Below are 26,248 nucleotides of genomic sequence, written 5' to 3'. Positions count from 1 at the left end.
TATTCAAGGGTTAACTGTAGGCTGGGATATTTAAACACCTCCAACTGAGGTAAGCACACAACTTGTTTGTTCAGGTAAATAAGGAAGGAATTAGATATAATGGGCAAAGGAAGCTTTTTCCTGAACACATTGCATTCCTAGTGTTCAGTTCAGCTGCAGGGCTATCCCTGGTACATAACTAGAGTTAGGTGCCTGTTATCTGAATGCATTTCTTTACATATTCAGCCCCTGCCACTGAGCTGCTCTGAACAGTCTGGTGGCCTGTATGCATTCCACAACCTGTGGCAGATGCTTTTGGTGTTCTCTTCCACCCCAGGAAGTTTGATGTGTCTTTAAGTACATGGCCCTGTTGCAAATAATCATTTGATTCTGATGCAAGAAGAAACATCAACCTCAGCTGTTTGGTTGCCTTAACCAAGTCCCCATCCTCTTTTCTTTGAGTTCTCCATGCCCAGTGGGGGCATTTCAGATTGACAAGAGCATTTTCATTACAACTTTACTGGATCGATGCTGCCACTGATAGTTGACACTTCTCTGCTAACCTAAAGGGTAAGTGTGAACATTTTTAACTGATACATGTCAGAACCAAGCCTGTATATGTATGTCTTGTTCTAAGCGAGCTATGATTTTTAAGATTTTCCTTTTGGCTTCCCCTTACATGAACAGTCCATTCTTTGTCACCAGATGCCAGTTGGCCGAGTGTTTACAATTTTTCTCTTCCTTGCAATCTAAGGGATTTTCAGCAACCTGAGAAAATACATAAGTTGTCCTGCAACTACTGCTTTGCTGGTGCAACATAACTATGCCTTTGAAAATGTTCCCCAAGGTTAGTCATCCCTGTATTTGATCTGCAACAGCCATTCTACACATAAAACCATTGCTTGATGTTAAAGCCATCAAGCACTACATGTTTGTGTGTGGACTCTTACTGTGCTTGTCCACATGGCAAGTTACTGCATTCCTGGCTCGGTGCATGAACTCAAACTAGAAGTATCAGAAGTCATACCAGTGCTGGGGGCGGTGGCTGCGGGGGGGGGGGGAGAAATACATTGTGTACATGAGATTTTTCTGCCATTTTCTGCTGTGCTAGGTGCACTGACTTCAGCATTTCCATAGTGCACTGTGTAGATTACTGGGGTTCATGGCAGGAGCTCTGTGGCTTGGGAGGGTCAAATGTGCTCATCTAAAGCAAAGCAGTGTAGTTTTAGTGTAGTGTAGTGTAGTGTAGTGTAGATCTTATAAATAACTGGCATGTAACTATGATGACTGGTTGTTAGCATCCGTCTGTCTTGAGAGATAGTGGAATGTACCGGGGGGTGGGGGTTTGAAGTCAATCCGCTGCATTAGCAGCACTGAAGTGACCTTCCTGGGCCACACACCAGGGCAGTGTGTAGGGGCCTATGGAAATCTTGGGCTGCCCACACAAAAAGAACCCCCTCTTGGCCCCACTAATGTGGTCCAAAGGAAAGCAGAGCAATACATTTGGCACCAGCTTGCCTGCAGGAGTTGCTGAAAGGGGCCATCCAACCATCTTAGGGACTCCACTCTGGATTTGTGTAGGGTTATCTCTCGAAGATGTCTTGCAAGGCAGCAAACATTTAGGATCAGAGTTTTCCTTCTCCTAGATGGGCTACTTTCCCAAGTTGATGAGCCCCATCTGCCCCTCACTTCCCTCTACAGCATATGCAAGAAACCCGCCTTCTTGGCCCCACAACTGGTCTTGTCCGCTCAATCTGCTGGAGCTTGTCTTCACATGCAGGGGAAGTTCCTAACTCACCAAGGGTTTAAGACCCATCTGTTACTCTCACCAGGTTTAGCTGACCAGTCAAAGCCATTCCTGGAGTGTGGCTGCTGACAGCACCTAGGAGCCACAGGTGAGGGCTGAGTGCAGACTGGGGACCAAAGGTGGACTAACTACCCCAGGAGGAGCACAATGTGCTGCTACTCCCCTAACACCCCACACTCCTTAACCTACTAACAATTCTAATGATTCACTGAAGTAGTTTTAAGTACATGTGAAACAGAATTGAGCAGCCGTGACTTAAAACTAATTTGGTGGTGATGATTGGTGGCCGAAACATAGCTACAGAAGGCCATTCTGCATCTTTCATTCTTATCCCCCTCATCGCAAACCAGTAGCCTCTTCAAGCTGCTCCTCTCAGTTCCCCTGCCCCAGGGCCAAAGGCAAATTGACATTATGTTGGTTTGTTCCCCCACCCCTTTGTGGTTATGCTTGGTTAGTGAAACACAAATGACACCTCACCTGCCAAATCCCTTCACAACTATTTCTCAAAGATGCAGGATTCCTTGTCGGGCAAGCCAGAAGAGGGAAGAGGTATTTATAAGCAGGGGCTTCTCACCATTTTGAGGGGAACATCAAGCTCTGCTGCTCAGCTGGGACATGCTGAGGTTTGAGTTCTGCTGGTAGCCAGACCACTCCCCACGCTGTTCCCATCTGAGCAGTGGGAATCAATAGAGTTGCAGGTGGAGAGAGGGCAGTCTGACCCTGGGACATGAAGACCTGTTCGCAAAGGAATAGGAACATCAAAGCCAGCTCAGAATAGGGGGCGCCATTACCCATGCATCTCTGCAGTGTCTCCAGGTAAACAGTTGCATGGATATTGGTTTTCCACTTATGCTTCTGTCCGATCTAAATGTGGATGGAAGAACTGACAACCTGATCTTTCCTCTTAACACCTAGTGACAATTTGGTGAAAATGGCTAATTTAGGGAATTTCCTTGGAGGGAGAGTGGTTGATGAACTGAGGATTAAGGATGAAGTGCTGGGGAGAGATAAAGGTGAGAATATATGAAAGGGTGCTCCCAGAAACTTTTGACTGCAACATCGCTCTTTGATTTATTAACAATAGAAAAAGATGTTTACTTCTTTCCAGGTAAGAACTCCATTTACTTTGTAGGCTTTATGTTGAGAATAAATTTGACTCACTGCCAGTAAAAGCTTTTGCGGCACCAGAGCATTTCTCTCTTTTTCTCATTGGTGGGGAATGTTGGAGATCAGAGCTTAAATCCATGATCAGCCATGGTTACATTAAGTAGTTTTTCTCAACCACGTTCTTCATCTGTAAAATGGGCATCTTAATAAGGACTCCTCAATAAAGCACATTAGCAAAGAGAAGTCTGACAGAAGCATTCTGCATATTAAAACCTCCTTTTAGAGGGATCATAACTGTGAGTAAGGGAGGACACAACTGGGTCAGTGAATAATCTTGCGTGTTACCCCATTCAGAGTTATTGAGAGACAAAGTTGGAATTTGTATAAATACAATGTGGTTCTTAGCACAGTACAGCACCATTTGCTATCAAGGTGTCCTTATGTAATTTTGAGCATGAAGTATAATGTGCAATATAAAACACTGATAAACTGCAATACGGTATAGTCCAGTGAGACATTGCAATATGGTTTCGTGTAGTTCACGTTGCATTGGTACTAGAATCAATATCAGGGTAAGCAGCTGTCTGTTGCTGTCAAAATGAATGTGGCAAACATGTAACGACTGCAGTTTGCACAGGTAGGATGCTGTGCACAATGATCAACATCTTCTGTGGCAGCGCTGTTGTGATCCATCCATTCGTTTATGGAGCTGAAGAGACATTAAATCTAGATTTTTAAAACAAACACAACCATTTGATTCTTTGGTGAAGTATGAATAAGAATTCAGAATTCAAGGTGCTCCAGCCTCTATCTTCTCTGTTCCCCACCTGCAAAATGGGGGCAATACTGCCACCTATCTTTAGAAGGTGAATGTTGAGGGAACGTAGTGCAGTATGTATATATTATTAGTGGGAGGGATTCTCTTCATTGCTAAGCTGCCACAAGCTTATAGAATTCACTCTTGAAAGTTCTTTTGGGAATTGCAAGCAAATTGAACCTGAAGTATTGGCAAGGAAGCTAAGACACTAGGCCAGGGGTGGTTAACCATTGGTCATGTTGGCTGCAGCTGATGGGAGTTGTAGTTCAGCAACATCTGGAGGGCCATGGGTTAACCACCCTTGTGCTAGGCCAACAAAAGCATTGCATCTACCTAATTAACAAGTCCACTTACATGGTAGATAAATGACTGCTGTGCAATATAGGTTGCCTTGCCATCCGGAGAAGCAAGTCAGATGTGGATGGCTTTCTGTGTGACCCATGGAGGAGTGCTCTTCCATCAGGCAGCAGACCTAGACCCCCAGGTTACAAATAGAACCCACTGAGCTTTCTCTGAAAATGTGTGGATCAGAACCAGGGACAGTTCTCAAGGACATCTGTGGCTCTGCTCTTGGGTTGGTTGGTGCCATTCACAGTGACAATGAAATGAAACTTCCTTGCAGTGCAACATTTGGGTTGTGAGTTGAAGTTTTCAGACTCTTAAAAGTGCACACGGTGGAAAATTATCAGAATCGAAGGGGAAATTATGGACCGTTCTACTCAGATCTCAGCACTGAATAATATTGGCCTATTGGCCTAGAAAATATTGAACTTGATGAAACAGTGGGAATATAATGAGATACAAAAATATCTCTGTGTTCCTAAATCTTTACACGCCATTGACATGAAGTAAATAAATAGTAGCAATTTTATTTTGGGAAGCTTTGCATTTCAAACCACCTGACAACCAAAACAATATTCTCCTTTTGGATGCTGAGCCTGAGCTGGACCCAATCCTAAGATGGTAAGCATGAGTCTTTTAAATTGACTGCCAAGTTAAGGGCAACCTACACCATCCTGACAATCCCAAACACTTGCTCTGGAAATCTAGTCCCATTAAAATGTCCTTGCAGAAATATGGACTTTCCAGATATGTTAACCAGGCATTTTGACAGCCTCGGCTGGCTATCTCCATTTCCCAGTTTCTTAACTTCACTTGGCTCTAGTGTAGCAAAGTATGTTTCATGACCAATTTGATAAGCCAATAAAAGGCATCTAATTGACTTCTCCTCCCCACCAGCTGGCTGGCAGGCAAAGCAAACAGGGCTTTAGTTATTCTGCACCCAACCTGCTGAACTTTGATAACTTTTGTCTCCAAGTGCTTGGAACCCAGGTGGTTCTTCTACTTGGTTTGTTTTTCCTGTTGTGTAGTACCTAATGCCATAGTGTTGGAAGGTGCCCAGGGACCAAATTTGTCATCTCCTTTCATCATATTAGAGTGAGTTAGTAGGCATTCTTGATGACACTAATTCCAAGCACGGGCAGTGGGAACAGCTACACTCATTCTGATGTTCTGATCAATGGGTAGGTATTAAGATATTAGGCGTGGTGGGAGGTAGAATCTGTATACTGCTGGTAGCAGCTGACAAAACGCTCTGGGGAAGGAAATGTAATAAAATACTGAGCTGAGAGTTTTGCCAAGTTGATGATTGACAGGGCTGCTATATTGATCTGTCTATTGATCTAGATATGTTGTATACCTGAATGCAATTGAATTTGAGAACTGGTATGTGCTGCATACAGAGGTCCACATATACATGATTGTGTATTCTCCCCTTAAAATGGAATTATCTCTTTGTAGGGAAAAATTATCACATATGAAGAAGCCTTCAGAGTTCTGTAATCTGTGTGAGGAACCACCACCATTGGAAACCATAGGAAAGGTCCAGACTGTAATCTCAACTCCATATTTGGATTGGTGAACATCAGTGGCAGGCAATGTGGTGCCTTCCAGATGTCATGCACTACAACTCCCACCATCTCTAACCACTGACCATGGTGGCTGGGGCTGATGGGAATTGTAGTCCAACAATATCTGGAGAGTGCCAACACATTGACTTTCTCTTTCCTAGCTGTGCATAAAGTCGGAATCAAATTCTTGATTCCAGAGGTGAATTTTTAAGATCCCAGGGTGGCCTACAACAATTAAATACAATGTTAAAACAATTTAAAACAACTTATACTTATACTCCTAAAACTATCCATGCTTATGTGTCAAATCCCAGGATAAAGAGGTGTTAGAATAGTTTAGTTTTTAGTTTTTAGCTATTGCTGTGACTTTAATTTATATTTTTGGATTTGCATTTGCTTTCTTGTTCTGTCTTTATTTTTCAATGAGCTGCCCTGGAAGCACAGCTGCAGGGCAGAGTCTTAATTTTAAAAATAAAATAAAAATAGACATATGATCCTTTTTCAGGCTAGTCCCACTTCTCTGTTTCTCTCACATTGTAAAGACCACACACAGGCTTGCAGTCTGGATTAATTTTATTTACAGAGTCAGTATGTCATCTAAAGCAGTGTTCTCTAGACGGCTTACAGAAATAGAAGAAAAAATTAAAATACAATAAAAGCAAATCAGTAAAACAACAAAAAGCAGTATTAAAAAAATGAGCAGCAGCAAGTTCGACATCACTGAAAGCAGAACCTAAAGTGTGACAGATGACAAGTGGGTGTCACCAAAAGACTGAAAATACAGATGTAGCACTCATATATGCTATCTGAGCTCCTCTCTCCTCTGCTATAAAGAGTGCTATCGATTTGCATATGTTTACTAAGAGCTCTGCTGTGGAATTCATCCTAAACCAACCTATTTGCCTGCAGAATTAAGTTTAATTACCGGTAATAGTCTCATTGTCTAGAGCAGGCTTTATTCTCAGCTCTCAGCATAAGTGAACCAAGCTCTGTTGAGGTCAGCAGCAAAAAAGAACAGTTAGCCAAAGCTGGGTTCCATGAAGACATTAGAAAATGTTGTCCAGACCTAAATGCGAATGGTTACTGAAAGTAATATAGATTTAGACGCCAGAAGAACAGAATTCAGAAGGAGATGGATAGACTGCTGAATCCCAGGGCTCCAGAAGGGTCTTTGTGACCTGTGGTAGGTGGGGTGAACAGGTCCAGAACCATAGTATTTTTAGACTTCCTTTCTTCCATATAATCAGGTAATGCTGGTAGCCAGGGCTCCCTATTTCCAACAGCCTCTGCTGAGCCTTTTTGGGTGAGGAGAGGCTTTGATACACTTATCTGTGCCTTCCAACCTTTATAATGGACTCTAGTGCTTGATCTGGTGCTGCCCTTGAAGAGAATATGGAAGTCTGAGTGGTGACATTAACCAACCTTTTCAGAAGGTAAAATTAAAATTATTTGGTTTTCCGAAAGCGGTTCATGTGCTTCTTCATCAAATGTAGACTTACCAAGCTAAATGTTGCCCAATAACAAAAATAATAGCATATTTGAATTCCTCACACTGAAAAACATATTTTTAAAACCCCTGACTGAAGAAATTTGCAAAAATTAATTTTCATCCCCTAAAATGACATGCCCTATGGGGTGGGGTATATGGGTGCAATAGTCCACGTTTAGCAATAGATTAAGACAGCCCATCCTTGAGCCTTCAAGTTTTGTTGATTCCAACCTGACTCACTCTCTGTGCCATTTCAAATCTGTCGCATGTCTTAAGGTGTGGCTCTGCCTTGCCAGATGCCTGAGGGCCAAACTGCAAGTTATGCAAATAATGTGACGTTGTGTGATTGTTTTTGACTTGTGAAATAGGTGTGGCGAAAGAGGCAGCCAGGATTGGGACCAAACTTCTCAGGGAAGAGGGGTAGCCCATTATTCCTGTGCTACAACCACCCACCCGAAAGCTGCTGTTTTTATTGACACAATAGGCCTATTTATTTGGTGCATTTATATCCTGCCTTTCTTCTATCCATCACGGAAGGCAGAGTACATGTGGTTCCTGGGCAGCCTTCCATCCAGGCACTGACTCTAGCTTTACAAGTCATATGGACTACAAATGTGTCTCGTTTTGAAATCAAAGTTGGGATTCTCAGGGTATTGAATTCTACAAACCCCATGTCAGTACCAAACTCCATGTTGACGCAATTCCATTGTAAAATGGGCATTGGGAGTCTGTCAAGCAGAGCCCGGCCACTCCAAGATTGCATTAAGCCAGGTAATTTTGGTGCATGTTAAGCCATAGTTTCCTTTCCTTTGAGATAATTTGATATACAAAATTTGGGTCAAAACCCCAAAATTGTTAATCAACATGTTAAAGGGTTTAGCTTTAGTCTTAAGCTCTCTCCAAGGTGCTGGGGCTGACAATGAGGAACTAAGGGGGAAACACCCCCCCCCCGTTAATCACCTATTATGATTAACCACTGTTTGCTTAAGCCCCAAGCAATTAGACTGTCTCTGCCTTTGAAAAATTAATAGGAGCACCAAGAAGAAATGAAACTCCAGTGGCTACCCGTAGCATGGAGCTGCAGATTCAAAGCACATTGGGTCCATATTTGAAATGAATTATAATGATGTAGGAATCGTGGGCTCAAGTGTGTAGAAAAGTGAGGTGATAGAGGGAAAATGTTTGAGAAGAGAAATAATAGAAATATGAAACAGAGGCCAATCACTGAACATTTAATGAGCTTTGGGGAGAAAATTAAGGAGAGTGATGTTTTTTAACCACTAGAAAAGGTTCACTGGTGGAAAAAAGAGGGTGAAATTGCAAGGAGCTCAGATTCCTACTGGTCAAAAGCTGTGGAGTTGATGTTATAATTAAGGGATGGAAAGAGGGTTGTGAGAGGAAAAAACTAGCTTTCCTTTCCTTTCTTTGGACAGTTGCTATTTCCCTGGCTTGCTGTTGCAGTGAATCCACTTCTTTTTTAGAGCAGCTTCTCCATGCAAACAGTTCCCCACCTATCCCATAAACATAAAGGCAGCAGGCAGCTTCTGTGCCAAAGCCAGAGAAAGCCAAACAAATGTCCCCACCCTTAAAGTACAGCACGTTTTGTCAGAAGATCACTTGCTTCCACAGTCTAAGGCAGCCTTTGTCAACCTGTGCCCACCAGCAGTGCTAGATATGCATAGCTGTCAACTTTTCCTTTTTTTGCGGTAAATTCCCTTATTCCAGCGCCGTTTCCCACTGCAAAAAAGGGAAGGTTGACAGCTATGGCCGTTTCCCAATGCAAGAAAAAGGAAGGTTGACAGCTATGTAGATCTGGCCCATGGGAGTTGTAGTCCACAACATCAATCATGGCCTGCAGGTTCCTAGAAGTCAAGTCTGAAATGTTTGATGGTGCCTCTTTGGGACCTTGGTGTGTTTTGCCTCTGGTCTGGCAAGCTGTGGAACACAACCATGAAGCAGGGAAGTGTGGGTAGAACAGACAGGAGTGCAGTTCCAGCTCTCTGCTGCAACCAAGCCAGCAGGCCCTACTATCCAGGGATGCCATAAGCTACCAGCTACTTGTGATATTCACAGGTGTCGTAAGTTGGCTTCCATTACTTTAAAGCAGCCTTCACCAACCTGGTGCCCTCTGGACATTGTTGGACCACAACTCCCATCAGTGTGCTGGCTGGGGCTGATGGGAGTTGTAGTCCAGCAACATATGGAAGGCAGCAGGTTGGTGAAGACTTCTTTAGAGCAGGGTTGGGGGGGGGACTTTTACAGGCCAAGGGCCACATTATCAGTGGAGAATAATTATCAGAGTTCAAGGGCCCATTCCAGCCAGGCAAAAGCACACAAGGAAGGTGTGAAGCAGGCCCAGTGAAGAGTGTGGCCTGAGGAGGGACCCATGAGTCAGCTTGAGAAGTCTGGAGGGGGGTGCATTTGGGCCCTGGGCATAGGGCGCCCCACCCCTGCTATAGAGAATGAGGTTCATCCCTTGCACCTGACATTCAGTGGTTTGAAATATAAATGTTGCCCCCCCCATCCATCCCCACCCTAGTTACTTAATAGGCTGTCTGGGGAAGGATACTTATAGCTAAGGCAAGCAGAAACAAACTACATCTGGCATAAGAAGCAGGCACAAGCCCTGCAGATTAGATGGCAATTGGGATGTGCTACCAAGAGTGGGGTGTGCAATTGGGAAGGTAATTCTGCAATACCCAGCATAAAACCTAGTGGCTTTTACATGTAGAATGTAAACGTCTTGCCTATGTCAGTGTGCACTGCTTGAAATGCTGATGGGAAGGTGGTGGTGTTTGGTCCCATGTTTTCCCGACCAGGACGTGGAGAGCCTGAGCATGCAGGCGACAGGGAGAGGCCAACAGGCAGCTGCAGCTCTGCTGACGTCAAGCCATCAAAATGCCTGGCATGCTATCTACTTCATTATCGCCTTTGCTTGTGGTCTAGGCAGGAGTATGATCTAATCCCACTTCCAAGCAACCCCCCACCGTCATAATTCGGCAGAGGGCTTCCAATAAAGGGCCTTGCAAGCTGTTACCAGATTCTCTTTTGTGTCGGAAGCCACATGGGGGCTGGATTTAGGGCTGATTTCTCGGGGCCTTGATTTAATCCAGAGCAAATAAACTAGAGGTTTGGAGCTGGGCAACATCTCTCTGGGTAACCTAGAGGCATAAGCGCTCTTTGGGGATTCCTAGTACCAGAAGCATTATTCCCACCTGCTCCCCAAATGCAGTTTTCTGAACAGCTGGTGTTGTCCCTGACCTGTGGAGAGCCAGACTTCATGGTATTTAACAGGAAAAGATCCATGGTCTTTGCAGGATAAAACCATTACATGGTTGAAGGGGCAAACAGTCCATCAGCTCCAAATCTGTGTGGTAAAATATGACCCTACCTATATCATATTTTGCCTTATGCAACCTGCATAATCTATCCACAGATCAACCCACAGAATGCAGTCTGTTTGAAAACCTATGTAATCTGAGTAAATTCTATAGGAATATCTTTCCTGGGTTAGATACAGCCATTCATTCAGTCTTGTGTTCAGCCTCTGATAGAGACTATAGGCAGGATCCACCTAACCGGTCCCATCAGTGGAAGCCCTGCACAATGACTTCCACTTGTGCAGTGGGGCTTCCCCTGCTCTTCTCCCTCTGTGTGCCCCCAAACCTCAAAAAATGGCTGTGGGCTAAGGGGATCAGGAAGATCCCCAAAACAGCACACAGGGGAGGAGAGGAGGTATCATTCTGCCTGGCAAGCTGGAGTGCTTGCAGAAGATGGGATGATTGGAGTGTGATGTACTTGAGAGAACTTAGTCCCTTGAGTCCCTTATTAGTCTTCTGGTGATGATGAGGATGCTTATTTGTTGCAGTTTACCTAATAAAAAATGGAAACCACAAAGAACCAACAATAATAACAGCAATAAAGCAAGACCTAAAGTGATGGCCACAAACTTGGAAGGCTGTAAAAGAGGCTTTGACAAACTCATGGTAGATAAAGCTATCAATGGCTACTAACCACAATAGTTATGTTCTCCCTCTGCTGTCAGAGGCAGTGTGCTTCTGAATGCCAGGTGGGGAGGATCACAGGTGGGGAAAGTTGCTGTTGCACTCGGGTATGTGGCCTTCCTATAGGCATATGCAGAAAGTGCTGCTGTGCTCAAGTCCTGCGTTTGGGCTTCCCAGAGGCATCTGGTTGGCCACTGTGAGAACAGGATCCTGCACTGGATTGGCCTTTGACCTGATCTAGCAGGGCTCTTCTTACTGGCTGCTGTCTCTTTCACTACTCTCCATGGGACAGCAAATATTCACTTTCTTTTCCTATCTATGCCACATGTTACTGTTGTTGTTAATATGGGATAGAAGGTAGAGGCAAAACCTAAGACTGAATCCAGCCATTGCTTTACACTGGTGATATTAGACCATTTTTAGCACAAGCTGCCTTGTTCTGTTTTGTAAATGATTGTTCCCTTTGTTTGAGTGCATAGGAAGCTGCCTTTTAGCAGGTCCGACTAATTGTCCTCTTGCCTAGTATTTTCTGTTCTGACTGGCAGCAGATGTCCAGGATCTCAGACAAAGGTTTTCCACACAACCTGTTCCTTGTCTTTTAACTGAAGAACCTGCATGCAAAAGCAAGTCCTCTATCATTGAACTATGGTCCCTTGCCTAAATGGTTTTCAGTGAATGAGGATGTGCCCTAAAAAATACCCAACAGTCTCCTGGGCTGCACATGGCAAGAGCAGGTCAGTAGTGATAGGCAAACCTTTCTTTTGTGGACTTGGTTGTTACTAATCTTCTCCCTGAGGAACCTCAAACAAGTTCTGATGAACCCCAAGGACTCCAGAATACAGTTTGAAAACATATGCAAAATACCATCCCAATCTCTGAGCAGTGCAAGATTCCAGGGATTCCAGGCACTTACTCAGGGTTCGTGTTTCCTTTTGGGAATGAGGCACAGTGGAGACTGTGGTGTCTTTATGATTTATTTACACATATATACAACCTGAGTCTATGGTGGAGGAGTTCTGTGATAGAGTCTATGATGGAGGCCCCTCTGAACAGCAGCAATGTGCTGACATTGGGGAAGCATCTCAGAACAACTAATATAGCAGAATAAATCCATCACTAATGCACTATTATTTTGTCAAGTACATGTTGAACCTACAATAAAACACAAGTTTGGAGGGGCTACCAGTCATTATGTTGCATTTCAGCATCTATCTATCTATCTATCTATCTATCTATCTATCTATCTATCATCATCTATATATTTATCTACATTAGCTTTCTCCAACCATTCAGATGTTGCTGGACTCCCATCAGTTCCAGTCTGCATAGCTTATGATAATGGTAGTTATAATCGAACAACATCTGGAGATTGGGGAAGGCTGATCTAGAATTAAGCTGGAAGACTAATTAATTCTTGATTTGTAATGAGGCATGGTAGTTCTATTAGCCCAATACATTTTGTTGCTCCAAGCCAAGCCAAGAAGCATCCTACAACCCCAATGTTAGGGTCAGCACTTCAAAAAGTCCTGCTGTACCATTCAAACACCAATTCCAGTCTCCATCTATCTCCCCTCATAGTTTTATCTGAAGCAGGTCCCTATTGCATGGCAGGGACATGATAACATCTATGTATATTAGCTGTGCACAAGTGACAGATCCCTTTAGCTCCTGTTCCCTGTCCCCTGAGATCTGGTGTCAGATTTTCCATGTGCTCTGGGGACCAGAGGCCCAACTCATTTGCTCACATACCATGTTCTGCAGCACAGGCTCTTGCTGTCCCTGGGATCTCAATGTCCCAAATTTATGCTGCTGCTTTTCCCTTTCTCCCGTTTCTGTCCTCTGTTGGCTTCTCCTGCCTGTGGAACTGCCAACAAAAACCAGGACATTCTGGGACTTAAGAGAGCATGTTGCATAAAGAGGCACACTCCTCTCTCTTTTAGAATTTCCTGTACAGGCACAAATTCTCTCTCTCTCTCTCCCCCCCCCCCCATTGTTATTTTCCAACACTGATTCAGATCGACTTCAACAAATCTCACAAGACCTCGTGTGATCCCATATAGATCCAGGAAAATTAGAAGAAGCACCTTCAGGCATGATCTTTATCAATACTATAATGAATAGAATAGAATAGAATAGAATAGAATAGAATAGAATAGAATAGAATAAGGCTAGGCTTACTTGAAGAGAATGAGATGGTTGGACAGTGTTCTCGAAGCAACTAGCATGAGTTTGGCCAAACTGCAGGAGGCAGTGAAAGATAAGTGTGCCTGGCGTGCTCTGGTCCATGGGGTCATGAAGAGTCGGATACAACTGAACGACTGAACAACAACAACAACAGGCTTCCTTGAACCTTCATATCTGGGTGAAGTTCCAATTTCCCCTGTCTAGGCTCACATCAGCTTAATTAGGAACATTAAAATTTATGCCAGTATCCTGCATGAACATTTGGTTGAAAGCATAGTCTTATTTTAAGATTGTCCTCCACTTTCTTACCTTATTTGCAGGATAAAGCACTAAAAATACAGAAAAAGAGAGAGAGAGAGAGAGAGAGAGAGAGAGAGAGAGAGAGAGAGAGAGAGAGAGAGACCTGGTGGGTTCAGCCACATTTGTGAGCAATTGTACATGTTCCTATGTGAATGCAGCAGAGACATCCATTTTGTCAAAACTTGTGTCAGTGGGTGATATAATCTGGGGGGATGAGCCCAATGATGCTGTATGGTGTGAAGGCATGTGAGGCTGCAGAAGCACAGCAGATCTGAGGCTGGCCATTAAATAAGAATAAACATTTTGGGTGCATTAATGAAGTTTGCAGGGTCATAGTTGCTGGAAGTGGTGCCAGTAGAAATATTACTTTCCATAATTTTAGAAGTCGCAAATATGTCTTCTCAAATATTGAGGGCTGGGGATGGCAGAATTTAGGTTGGTGGTAGCTGAGCATGCAGTTTGCATGCAGATGGGCCCAGGTTCAGTTCCTGGTATCTCTAGTTACAACATTCAGGTAGCAAGTAATGGAGAAAGAAAGAACTGCCTGAGACCTGGAGAACTCCTACCAACCAGAGTAGTAATACTGGGCTAAATGTAGTATAAATTGTATAAGGCAGCTTCCTGTGTGGCTAAATATATTATCAGCAGTTTGTATTTTCACCGGGAGCTCTCCAAAGGTCACAGTCTTCTATCTTAATGGAAGCCTTTGAGTTGAACCATCCCTTGAGCATCTGTGCCTGATTTGTCAGCACTGTGTTTGAATTACCTGCCCATTAGAAATTACACTGTGCCAGCAAGTCTGAGTTGAAATCAACTTGTACTGCATGTGCAAGGAAGGAACGGAGTGCTTGCTTTGCCTAGGTTAAGTTGTTCCTTTATTTGCTTTTTCTGCAAAAAGAGCCAAACTTTCACAGATCTACGACGGAGATACGGCTTTTGAAATGTCAACCTTTTACATTGTGCTTTGATTAGTACAAACACCATTCCATTTTTTTTAAATGATCAAATGCTATGATTATAATTTTTCAATTATAACATGCCATGTAAGAGATAGTATTTAATAGTGATCAAAGGAGGTCAGCAACTCATGCAGTTATTTATTACCTGTATTTTTATTTTAAAGAGCTCCACAGTTCATGTGTTTCTGTCACCGCTGGAAAACCCTTTTACCTCCCCAGTGCCCCACTTTCTAAATCTGTAACATATCTTGTCTTTAGCTGTTGCTGTGCAGATCCACATGAGTTTTTAATTTCATTTCATTATCCCTCCCAGAGATAATTAGGAAATATCTGCAGCTGTAAATTAGAGATGTTGGACCACTCTGTGTGATAAGTAGCAGGAACCTGCATGCCTGGTTTGCTTTAAGAACAAATCAAACTGTAAGATGCTGTCTTCCGCTTGTCTTTCATTGGCCAGTAATGGGTCTCTGGCTTGCAGCAAGTGGTGACATTTAATTATATCTTATTTATGATATAGCATTCATGTTGGGGAGCAAATATGGGTCCAGCCCTTGGGCAGAAACTTGCTAGAAACAGCAGTACGGAAATGAAATTTTTTTGGCACACTGAAGTGAGCAAAGATAGTAACGTACTGTACAGAACACTTCTGCAAATAAAACCCTTACACAAAGGGCACCTTTATTTGGCTCAAAGAAAGCTACAGCAAGCTCGAGAGATTCCCTTGCTGCTGTTTTTAAATGTGAGCTGTGATTCCCAGGAATCGGAAAGGTGGCCCAAAATGCTATACCCAAATGCCCAGATGCTATAAGTCATGGCATGAAGGCAATGAACCAGTGCCCTTCCTCATACCAGTATTCCCACCTCTCCAACCATAAAGCCATTCACCCTTATTTTGCTGACATGAAATTGATAACACTTTCTGGTTGGCATGTGGTGGCTGTAAATTTGTGGCTTAATAGTTGGAACTTATGTTTTACTTGTTTTTTAGCAGTCCTGTGTGCTGCTTAGAAATGACAGGGATTAAAAGCAGTATACAAATTGTTGGCTTTAATACAAACAAATAAAATTAACGCACGCTACTTTTGTTAGGGTCATTGCTGTATGATTGGGTTTGGTCGTTGCTGTGCTTCTTACTAGCACTGAGTGACAATTTCTGAAATGCCACATGAAAATTCTAGAGTTCCTTGGCAGAGAGTATAGTACAATTTGAGGACGGGGAGGGTTGTATGGCAATAGCAATAAAAAGAAGAGGCCTTGTAAGCTGTAGACTCCAGACACATTTGGATATCCTAGCCTCAACAGCAGCCTTTTAACCACTCTCTCATTTCAGAGTGATTCTTTTCTCTCCCACCTTTATACCCTCAGGGAACAGTCAGGCTTTCTGTTTGGTTTGTGACAGTTCCCAAGGTTGCCATGGAAATTCAGCAGGCTCACCCCTTTCTCTGTTGATTCCAGGCCTCTCTGTACCAAAGACAGATGGGTGTGATGCTTTAAAGCACAGATTAAAATAAAAGAAAGTTCATTCAGATATGATTTCAGGGCTGAAGTGTTTGTGGATAAACAATCCACCGGATGTCACCTGTCTCCCTGGGTTCATGATGAACTTGTGTATAGGCCAGTTCTTTGAGGGAGATTGTGCCAGGCCAAATGTGGATACTGCAGTGACTGAGATTTAGGAGATTTGGGTTCCATTATTTATTTGGAAATATATAACCTGTTTCAGTTAGGTGTGTTTAGGTTCAAAGTCAAACTCTATGTTCTCCTATGTGCATCCACTCTGGCCTTCTGAATGTGTTCAACTTACCCGCCTGATACTTGATAAGATACCAAAACATTAATTTCTGGAACTAGCAGGTGTTTTGTTTTTGTTTTTAAATCAAATCTACTTTTCACAGCAAGTGGAGAATTAATAAAATCTGGTGGGAAAGCTCTGATGGCGTGGTGCATCCAATTCATACCACCTCACCTATTCCCAGATTGATGGGAAATGTCTTTAAAAAGCCAAACCTTCCAAGAAGTCACTGAGAGTTGTTAGGGGACCTGTGATAGACCAGCACCGTTTGCAAACTACAGTTCCCACGATTCCTTGGGGAAAAGCCTTGACTGTTAAAGTAGTATAAGAGTGCTTTAAATGTATGGTGTGGATTTGACCCTAGTTTTTGCTCTGCACAAGAAGACATTGCAACAAACTAGGGCAAGTGTGTGAGTACACACACAACAGCCACAATCTTTTATGAAGGTGTGTTGCCTTTACAGTGTCTTTTCTATGACATTTGTGTACATTTTGGATATCCCACTGATGTCCAATTAACTCCTGCACATAAATATCCCTCAGCCTCGATGTTATCTCTGCATGCACACATGTGTCCAGAAACTTAACACCACAAATAAGTGCTCTTCTTTTATGTACACTTCTGCTTGAGTGTGGCTGACTGGAGTGATTTTTAAAAAGAAAACAGAATGTTTCACTATCTCACTATGCTTTATGGAGGGAATAGGAGAGAAGCTACTAAGAACTGGACTGTGTGTGGTCCATACCTGGGGCCTTTAATCTTAGAAGGAAAAGCAGCATATCGCAGGGAGCAAGCAAGTTGTTGTCCGCATAGCAATGCAAACAAATAATGATTCTCAAATACTCTAAATGGGCTTTATTCTGATATCTCACCTGGGATAGATAGGCGAATTTTCTGAAAACAGTAGCTCAAAAGTAGCTGTTTGAGGACCTCCCCTGACATACTGACCTTCCATTTCATTCTGGCATTAAAACTGCAGAAAGAATGCCTGGCCAGAAGAAGACAGTACGAGACGCTGGTCTCTGTACCATGTAAACATCCAGCCTTTGCTTGCAGGGCTGACAGCTGTGCATTACACCCCACTGGCATTTTAAAATGTTAGTTTAGCCACAGTTCTAGTCGCTGGGCAATTTAAGATGTGTAAATGTTCACATAAGCAGGAGTTTCTATTCATCTGGGTGAAATAGACACCACAGATTTTGTTTTGACCCCTAAACATGTAAAGGTTCACAGAGTAACATGGGCACGCCCCAGCCTCTGTGTCAACAGCATTTTACATGATCACATCTGATTTCTCTTTTAAACACCCACCCACACACACCAGTGAATAAACTACTGAGATCATTAGAAAGTTGAGGTAATTTAAATCTGTTTTAGTTCTCTCATATTTGTATGTTTTAAAGTAGGATTGCAATTGTTTCTTGATATTACTGTTTTATCCTTTGTAAACTGCTTTGAGGGCTTTTTCTTCTTAACAATCAAGCAGTCTATAAATTTTATGAAACAAGCAAGCAAGCAAACAAACAAATTGTAAGGAAGTCTCACCATTGGAGTAGATTTGAATACATAGAAATAAGCTGGCTCTACAACCAAGGAGCTCCTTTGAGAGGCAACGTGCAGACTAAGGATGACAAACAGGAATACGGATGCAAGTTTATCATACCAAAAAACAAAATAAAACACCAGACTGAACTTTCAAACTCCAGCACCAAATGTGGTTTGAGCCCATCTCTGATTTTTTTCGCCATGTGTTGACAAGTTTCCTTTGATGGGTTCGGCATGTTAAAGATTTTGGTCCCTCCTCCTTTCTTACCCTCAGGAAAGTAGAAAGAGATTTGCTGTTGCTCACCATAAAGATATTATCTGATCCTGACCATGGGCAACTCTCTCTTCTGCATTTGATTATCCCTTTGCCCTTACTGACAGGATTCCTTCCCCTGCCCTCTTATTGCCAAATGACCCAGAAGAGAAGTTGCCTGGGCTCATGAAGAGCTATTTAACCTATTTTCATCTAGAGGTCTCTTTGGCCACAGAGTGACTCTTTGGTGGTTTCTTTCCTGTTAACAGGCTTAGCTCTCCTCCATTGTGCCTGATCACTGGGCAGAAATGCAGAAATTACTATCAAACCATCCCTTCTAACTGGTGTGTGGATTACTATGCCCCCCTTTCTTCCTTCTCCCTTTCTTTGATGACAGATCTGGAGACAAACCTGTGCAGAGTGATGGGCAGTGCTGACCAAGGTTTGACTGCTCTGCCACGCAGCCGGGTCACCCTTCAAGAGCCTTTGCTGTATTCTGGTCTCGAGAAACTGCCTGTTGCCCAAGACCCTGACAGCCAGAGTTGGAGGTCCCTTGACAGCCCTAGCCCTCCTGCCACACCCGAGCAAACCCTACCCACCTTCTGCTTGCAGTACTTTGATATGCTCTACCCAGACGACAGCAACTGGGTTCCAAAGGGTCTGGGCGAAAGCCAGCAGCCCAGCAGCCAAGGCGGCAGGGCAGAAGTACCTAAAGAACCTGAGCAGTGCCCTATCATTGACAGTCAAGGTTTGAGCCTTACACCTGATATGGACTACCAAGCCAGTCTTCACCTGGAAGAACACTCCCTGGAGCAAGTGCAGAGTATGGTGGTGGGTGAAGTGCTCAAGGACATTGAAACAGCTTGCAAGCTTCTCAATATTGCTGCGGGTGAGTACCTAGAGCATTCTCTTCTTTTACTGTTTGGGAGGCCTATCTAGGAAGGCCTATTAGCCCACTGAGGGGCCTACCTGTAACTGTGAGGGGAAATGTTTATGCAGCAGAGGGCAATGGTGTGGCTGCTGCTGAGTTGATTTCTATGCAATGAAGGAAATTCGTAGGCAGAAGACAATATTGCTTGCCTAACATGCTAGTCTCAGACCAGTGCTTATGTTGCCTGTGAAAGGTACCATGTATGCTGATGGTGCAATGTGGCTACTGAATAGAGTTAACACAAGGGGCATGAATCAAAACTGCATTGGGGTTGGCATGAGAATGTACTGAATTGGCCCTTGCCTCAGTGGTGGACTTTGGGGGTCTCAAATTTCACTGGTGCCCTGCCTCTTGCCTTCCGGTATAGTTGCAACGCCCCCTGCAGTTGCACCGGTCGTACTTCCCTAAATCTGCCTCTGCTTTCCTACCTCCTTGCTTTCAACCTCTGTAACAAGGGGGCCTGAAAGCATTCTTCATGTGATATTGTGTAGAACAGCCTATGTGGGGCCCGCTCTGTTTAATCATTGGCTTATCTCAAGCATCTAAAGCCAATTGAAATCTGTGAAAACTCTGTAGTTCCAAATGTTGCCCTTTAGCCCATGAAACCGAGAACAGAATACAGTGGTTGTGAATCCTAATACTACTACTACTAGTAGTAGTAGTTTCTTCAGCCACTCTGGGCAGCTTCCAGCACATATAAAGCGTCAAACATTAAAAACTTCCCAATAATGGGCTGCCTTCAAAGTTGTGTACTTCTTTATCTCCTTGACATTGGATGTCACATTCTAAAGACTAAGAATTTGTGATCTAAAATATTCTGTCACCCAAACCCCCCAAATTCTGCAAAATGTTCAGTATCACGTTTCCCATTTGATTCTGTGGTTTGTTTGTTTTTTAAATGAAAGAACAGGGAATAACCCATGCTTCTGATTTCAGTTAGCTGCAGAGGGGAATGGAGTTTCACACTGTGAAGCTCTACATACTCAAATGGCATGGGCCAAGGGGAAAGATACTGGGCTGGTCCAATAGTTTAGTGTCTCCTGAAATGGGTGCTGCCAACTGAAAAAATATGAAGCAGGATGGGGTTTGTATTCATTAACCATTTGGGATAAGCCCTTCGAGACCTTATCAAGCCACAGGCTTATTATGCAGCAGCATGACTTCCTTTCCCTTTCCCTTGATTCATCAATGTCCCCTCTCTCCATATGAGGAGGATCAGAGAAGTCTCTGGGAATGGATGTGAGAATGTTTATCAGAATATTGTGCCCCATATCTGCTGAGTGTGCTATTCTTGGGACCAGTGTCTTGCTACTTTTCCCACTTGCCCTGGAATTAGCATTGCTGTTCACCCACATGAGTGACTTGCAGAAGACTTCTTTGATTTTGTTTCCTGTGGTCTTGGAGCTATGAATAGGCCCTTGCCTCAGTGGCGGAGAGAGAGCCAGTGTGGTGTAGTGGTTAAGAGCGGTAGACTCGTAATCTGGGGAACCGGGTTCGCGTCTCCACTCCTCCACATACAGCTGCTGGGTGACCTTGGGCTAGTCACACTTCTTTGAAGTCTCTCAGCCCCACTCACCTCACAGAGTGTTTGTTGTGGGGGAGGAAGGGAAAGGAGAATGTTAGCCGCTTTGAGACTCCTTTGGGTAGTGATAAAGTGGGATGTCAAATCCAAACTTTTCTTCTTCTTCTTCTATAAGGAAAGACATAACAGCTGGTAGCACACATCATGACACGAATACACCACCAGTACTGATTTATTATTTACTTCTACCAACCCAGTGGCTCTTGAACTGTTATTATTTTTCTCAATTTGAATCAAAGGTGGTTTAGGAGAAAATGCATCAAAATGCAATGTTTCGTAAGAAACAACAGGATAGATGTTGATTGTGGCTAACACATGTATGCAATTTCCCAAACCGGTAGTGGAAGCGCAGTCATCTGTGTACGTCGCCTGGGTCTCTGTCTGATATAAACAAATGCTATACCATGAAAAATGGCAGCTTGGAGATCACACACTGGCATCAGAGGTATTGGCTGGAGATTTTAAAAAACCATACAGCAAAAGTTGTAGCAGAAGGCATGGGATAAAGAACTCTCTGTCACTGCATTGGCAAATGAGGCAATTTGACTTTTTGTAGATTTTTTTTAAAAGCAGAATGATAATTTTGTTTCATATTCTTTCAGTCTGAGACACAGAGAATGTGTTTACATTTTATTCTCATGGTTCAATTCCTTATTATGTCATTGGCATATTAGTAGTGTCCCACAGGAAGGATTTGCTCCAAAATGTGTTAGGTCTGGAATAAATTTCATTTCAAGCATGGGGAGTTTCCCCACACATATACCTTTGAGAGCTGTGGATAAACCAGAACATGGGGAAGTTCTCCTCTGTTAACGCTGGTCATCTAGAATGCTTTGTGCATTTTCTTTATAGATGAATTATACTTAAGACAATACAAACTGTTGTGGTTGTTGTTGTTGTTGTGGAATATATCTCTTTGTTTCCCTTATAGACCCAGCAGATTGGAGTCCAGGGAATGTCCAGAAGTGGATCTTGTGGACAGAACACCAATACAGACTCCCCCAGATTGGGAAATCATTCCAGGATCTGGGTGGGAAGGACCTGTGTGCCATGTCTGAGGAGCAGTTCCGTCAGCGATCCCCAGCATGTGGGGATGTCTTGCATGCTCATCTGGACATCTGGAAGTCAGGTATCTAGAGACTGAGCTGGAAAAAAATATATTACAGCTAAAAAGCAGAACTTAAAAAAAAAAACTCTTAGCAATCTCCTATTGCTACCTGGGAAATTATTCCTGCAAACCAATGCTGCCTTTACAGGGAAAGGGAAATAATTTATGTTGATGGAACTTTTCATACCATTGGCTTATGGCCACGTTGACTGAAATTGTGCCAGCATTCAGCCTGATGGAACAGCAAGTTTTTCGGTTCAATTAATTCTGTGTTAGGCAATCAATAGTGGAAATGATGTAGGGTGGATGGGCATGTCACACAGCAGGGAACTGGGGTTTTCCTTCCTTCCAAATCTATGAGCAAGTGCTTTCCTTGAAATCCTCAGATGTGGGGAAACTGGGCCCATCAGAGTGCAGTGGCCAGACCACTGGACCACCCTGTGACATTTGTGCTTGTTTTCCAGCTGCCTGGATGAAGGAGAAAGCTGCCCCTGGAGAAATGCATTACTGTGGTGAGCTTACCCTTTCCGCATGTAACCAAAGCAAGCAGTAAATGAATGAATGAATGGTGTGTGGGAAGGAGAGTAGAAACAGCTGGGAAGCGATTGGGGTGCAGATAAAGAGGTTCAGGAAACCAAGTGGTGTTTTTAGCCACTATACAAATGAATTGCAGTACGACTTATAGCAGATGCCAGTTTGTGTTCTGCTTATTGTGTTGTATTCTTGCTGTTGGGCAAAAAGAGGAAATGTATACCTCCATTCTTTTGGGGTGACTTTTAAAATTAGAATTAAAATAGTTGTACCCCACCTTTCCACGAAAATGCTCAAGGCGGCTTACAAACAGGTGACTGGAGCTGATGGGAGTTGTAGGCCAAAGTATCCAGAGGGCACCAGGAAGGGAAGGGTGTTCTACAGTCTAGGTAGATGTAAGAAGAGCCTGCTGGATCAGGCCAGTGACCCATTAGTTCAGCATCCTGTTCTCACAGTGACTGACCAGATGTCTGTGGGAAACCAGCAAGCTAGATTCGAGCACAAGAGCCCTCTCCCTTTCTGTACTTTCAGAAGCAACTGATAAAGTGGAAACCTCGGTTTTCGAATGTAATCCGTTCCAGAAGTCCGTTCTACTTCTGAAACGTTCGAAAACTGAAGATCAAAGGGCTGTCAGAAAGTTCAGTGGGGAAAACTGAGAAACGCACCTCAGAAGCTGTTTGACTTCTGAGGTGCATTTGGAAATGGAAGCATTCACTTCTAGGTTTTCGCTGTTTGGCTTCCGAAACGTTTGGCAGCCCAGTCGTTCGAAAACCAAGATTTGACTGTATTCAGAAGCATTGTTGCCTCCAACTGTAGTGGCAGAGCCTAGCCACAATGGCTTGTAGCCATCAATAGCTGTCCCCTCTATAAATTTGTCTAATCCTCTTTCCAAGCCATCCAAGCTAGTGGCCTTCACTGCTTCCTGTGGGAGTGAGATTGATTGATTGATTGATATGCCGCCCATCTAACTGGGTTACCCCAGTCACTCTGGGTGACTTCCAACCAATTAAAACACAGTGAGACATCAAACATTAAAAACTTCCCTATACAGAGCTGCCTTTAGATGTCTTCTAAAAGTTAAATAGTTTAACTATGTGCTGTGTGAATAAGTACTTTTAAAAATCTGTCCTGAATCTTCCAACAGTGCAACAACAGAGAAGGCTCTCTCTTGTATCTTGGCTAAATGTAGCTGAGATGTTAGTGGGATGGAAAGCAGAGCCTTTACTGTGGGTATTTATGGGCAGACAGGCTGATACGGGAGGAGGTGATCATTTGGACAGCTTATTCTAAGCCATTTAGTGCTTTAAATGTATCTATCAATCAGCATTTGAATTCATTATGGAAATAAACAGGAAGCCAGTGTAGCTCTTGCGAAAGGAGTCCCATGCTCCCAACCATTAGCCCCAGTCACAGGCCTAGCTGCCACATTCTCTACTGGGTGAAATTGCTGGACATTTTTCAAAGGCAGCCCTGTGCAAAGTGCATTGTAGGAATCTAATCTGCCTTCTCTAGGAATGGTTATAGCTGGCTCATCAGCCCAAGCTGGGCAAAAGCATTCCTGGACATGATAATTTGGGTTTTCTGATCATTAATTTAGTCTGGTTCTCTCTTGCTATAGGAAGTGAAGAGAACTGGACAGACAGTGAGGTGGACTCATCCTGCTCTGGCCAACCCATTCACCTATGGCAGTTTCTGAAAGAGCTTCTTCTGAAACCCCATAACTATGGACGCTTCATTCGCTGGCTTAATAAGGAAAAAGGTGAGTGTTGTTGATTCCTTCTTGAAATTTCAGTGCCACCTCCTGACTTAGGGGCATAGGCCTTCATCTCCAGGTTTCATTCATGCAATCATAAACTCAGAGATATTTTTATGGTGGTAGTTCTAATGTCCAGGCATATTAAACCAGTGGTGTGAAAGCTCTGACCTCCATTTGCTCATGATTCATATATGTAAGGTTACTATTGTGTCTCTCCATATCTAAGTGATATGTGACCTATTCCCATGAAGCTCTCTTGCAGTATTTGGTGCTTATGAGGTCATTGAAAACTTCTTTTCTGCTGCTGCTTATTTATTTATTTAAAAGTATTTTTTTAAGCCCATGCTTCAGCTAAAAAGTCCTCCAATACCACTCACAGATCACTGAAAAAGACAGCCCTGTACTCGGGCTTAGAGTCTAAACAGATATGACACCAAAGAAAAATAAATTGGGAGGGAGGAGGAAATATGCAAACTCAGCTACAAGATCTGTCTCTGACCAGTTACCGGTACTATGGTCTGCCATAGTCAAAACAAAATAAAAATCTGAAGAAGTGTGCATGCACACGAAAGCTCATACCAAGAACAAACTTAGTTGGTCTCTAAGGTGCTACTGGAAAGAATTTTTTTATTTTGTTTTGTCTCTGACCAACATCTGATGTGGCAGCTGGAGCCAGAGTTAGAGAAGTATGGGGCTGACAATAATAATATTTATTAATTAGTGATTGTTTTATATCCTGCTTACATGTCATAACGAGCTCAAAATGGAATCCTGTCAAACTCTTAGATTCAAGTTCTTATAATGACCAGCTGGGGCAGAAAAGCTCAAGGGGAGTAGGTGCCAAAAGACGTGGATCTCTCAACCACACCAACAGAGTTTTGCCTCCTTTACTACAGCCTGATGTTAATGGCTGTCTGTTAAACAAACTATATTTTCAATTAGACACTCTTCCGATTCAAAATATTTTTACAGTGCCTGGAAGTTGATCACGGTTAGATTGTAAATAGATTTGGGTGAAAACAAATGCTTTAATTGGCCTTGCTGCTTCTCATATTTACTTGCTAGGTATATTCAAGATTGAAGATTCCGCCCAGGTGGCTCGTTTATGGGGAATCCGGAAGAACCGGCCTGCTATGAACTATGACAAGCTGAGTCGCTCCATCCGGCAATATTATAAGAAAGGGATCATCAGGAAACCAGACATCTCCCAACGCCTGGTCTACCAGTTTGTACACCCTGTCTGAAGAACCAATTCAGAAACACTTACTACATTATGAGCTGGAGGACTTCTGGAAGCATGGTACCCCTTAACCTCTGCAATATAACAATTTTAAAATGCAGATGAAGTCAGGGGTTGGACAAAAGGCAGGAGCCCATTGGATTCGTCTGCTGAACTTGCAAATAATCATGAGACCCCTGTTTGTTACTCGAGAACAGGGAAACAAATAAACTATTATTGTCAAAGTAAAACAGCAAAGAGAAGTAATTGCTGTGAAATGTATGAAGTATGTATGCTTCATTTTGGGGTTCACAGGTTTGCATATAGGATTTTTTCCCCTTTGCGTACATTTATCTAAACATATTATCTATACAGTATCTCTACATATCCAGCTGCATGCTTATGGGAAGTCAAGAGGAGGAGGAAGGGTAACAGTACAGAGAGACTCGACTCTAACCAGCAGATGTTGCTTCCTTTCCATTGAAGTCATTGGTAGAATATGGTAGGCATAAAAGCAAAGGGTGGTTTGTTTTGGGCTTTTATGCAACTTTGCTAAATGCAAACTAGGGAGCAAATCTCTCAATATCGCTCATAAACGAGTCAGATCTTGCAATAAATGCATTTGGGTAGGACCTCATAGCCTAATCATCAGTGCTGTATGGTTCCATATTCTGTCATGCTGCACTGCAAACTTATAAGTTGTCTGAATGCCCCAATACCCTCTGATTTTCCACTTATGAAGCAGAAAGCAAAAACATTATGAGACAAGGAAATTGCCATGGCAGAGGAGAGACAACAATCTGAGTGATTTGCTCATGGGACCCCCCCCCCCTTTTACTAATGGCACAATGGCTTGGGATTTGATATTGGAGATACAGAGTTTTATATTGATACAAACGAGGGGTAATCTTCAGTATAAGAGGTATGACATACTGTAAGCAACAGTTTAGAATCTGGCTGGCAATACTATATTG

The 26,248-nt window shown here is 43.1% G+C and overlaps 1 protein-coding gene across 3 annotated transcripts; it reads left to right on the top strand.

The window, feature by feature from the left end:
* SPDEF (SAM pointed domain containing ETS transcription factor) lies at positions 1-26,000 on the top strand. Of its 3 annotated transcripts, none has more exons than XM_033152634.1 (6): positions 1-549; positions 18,545-19,036; positions 21,592-21,789; positions 22,233-22,280; positions 23,918-24,058; positions 25,121-26,000. In XM_033152634.1, the coding sequence occupies exons 2-6, from the start codon at positions 18,571-18,573 to the stop codon at positions 25,297-25,299; spliced, it is 1,032 nt and encodes a 343-aa protein (XP_033008525.1). In that variant the 5' UTR covers positions 1-549; positions 18,545-18,570; the 3' UTR covers positions 25,300-26,000. The 3 variants fall into 3 exon arrangements, with proteins under 3 accessions (XP_033008525.1, XP_033008526.1, XP_033008524.1); XM_033152635.1 differs by lacking the exon at positions 1-549 and adding an exon at positions 2,422-2,602; XM_033152633.1 differs by lacking the exon at positions 1-549 and adding an exon at positions 2,614-2,799.
* Positions 26,001-26,248: the final 248 nt, after the last annotated feature.

This window comes from Lacerta agilis, chromosome 6 (assembly GCF_009819535.1).
Source record: "Lacerta agilis isolate rLacAgi1 chromosome 6, rLacAgi1.pri, whole genome shotgun sequence".
NCBI classification, from domain to species: domain Eukaryota; kingdom Metazoa; phylum Chordata; class Lepidosauria; order Squamata; family Lacertidae; genus Lacerta; species Lacerta agilis.
The sequence above is the reverse complement of the archived record's forward strand: the minus strand, read 5'-3'. Positions and strand labels throughout refer to the sequence as shown.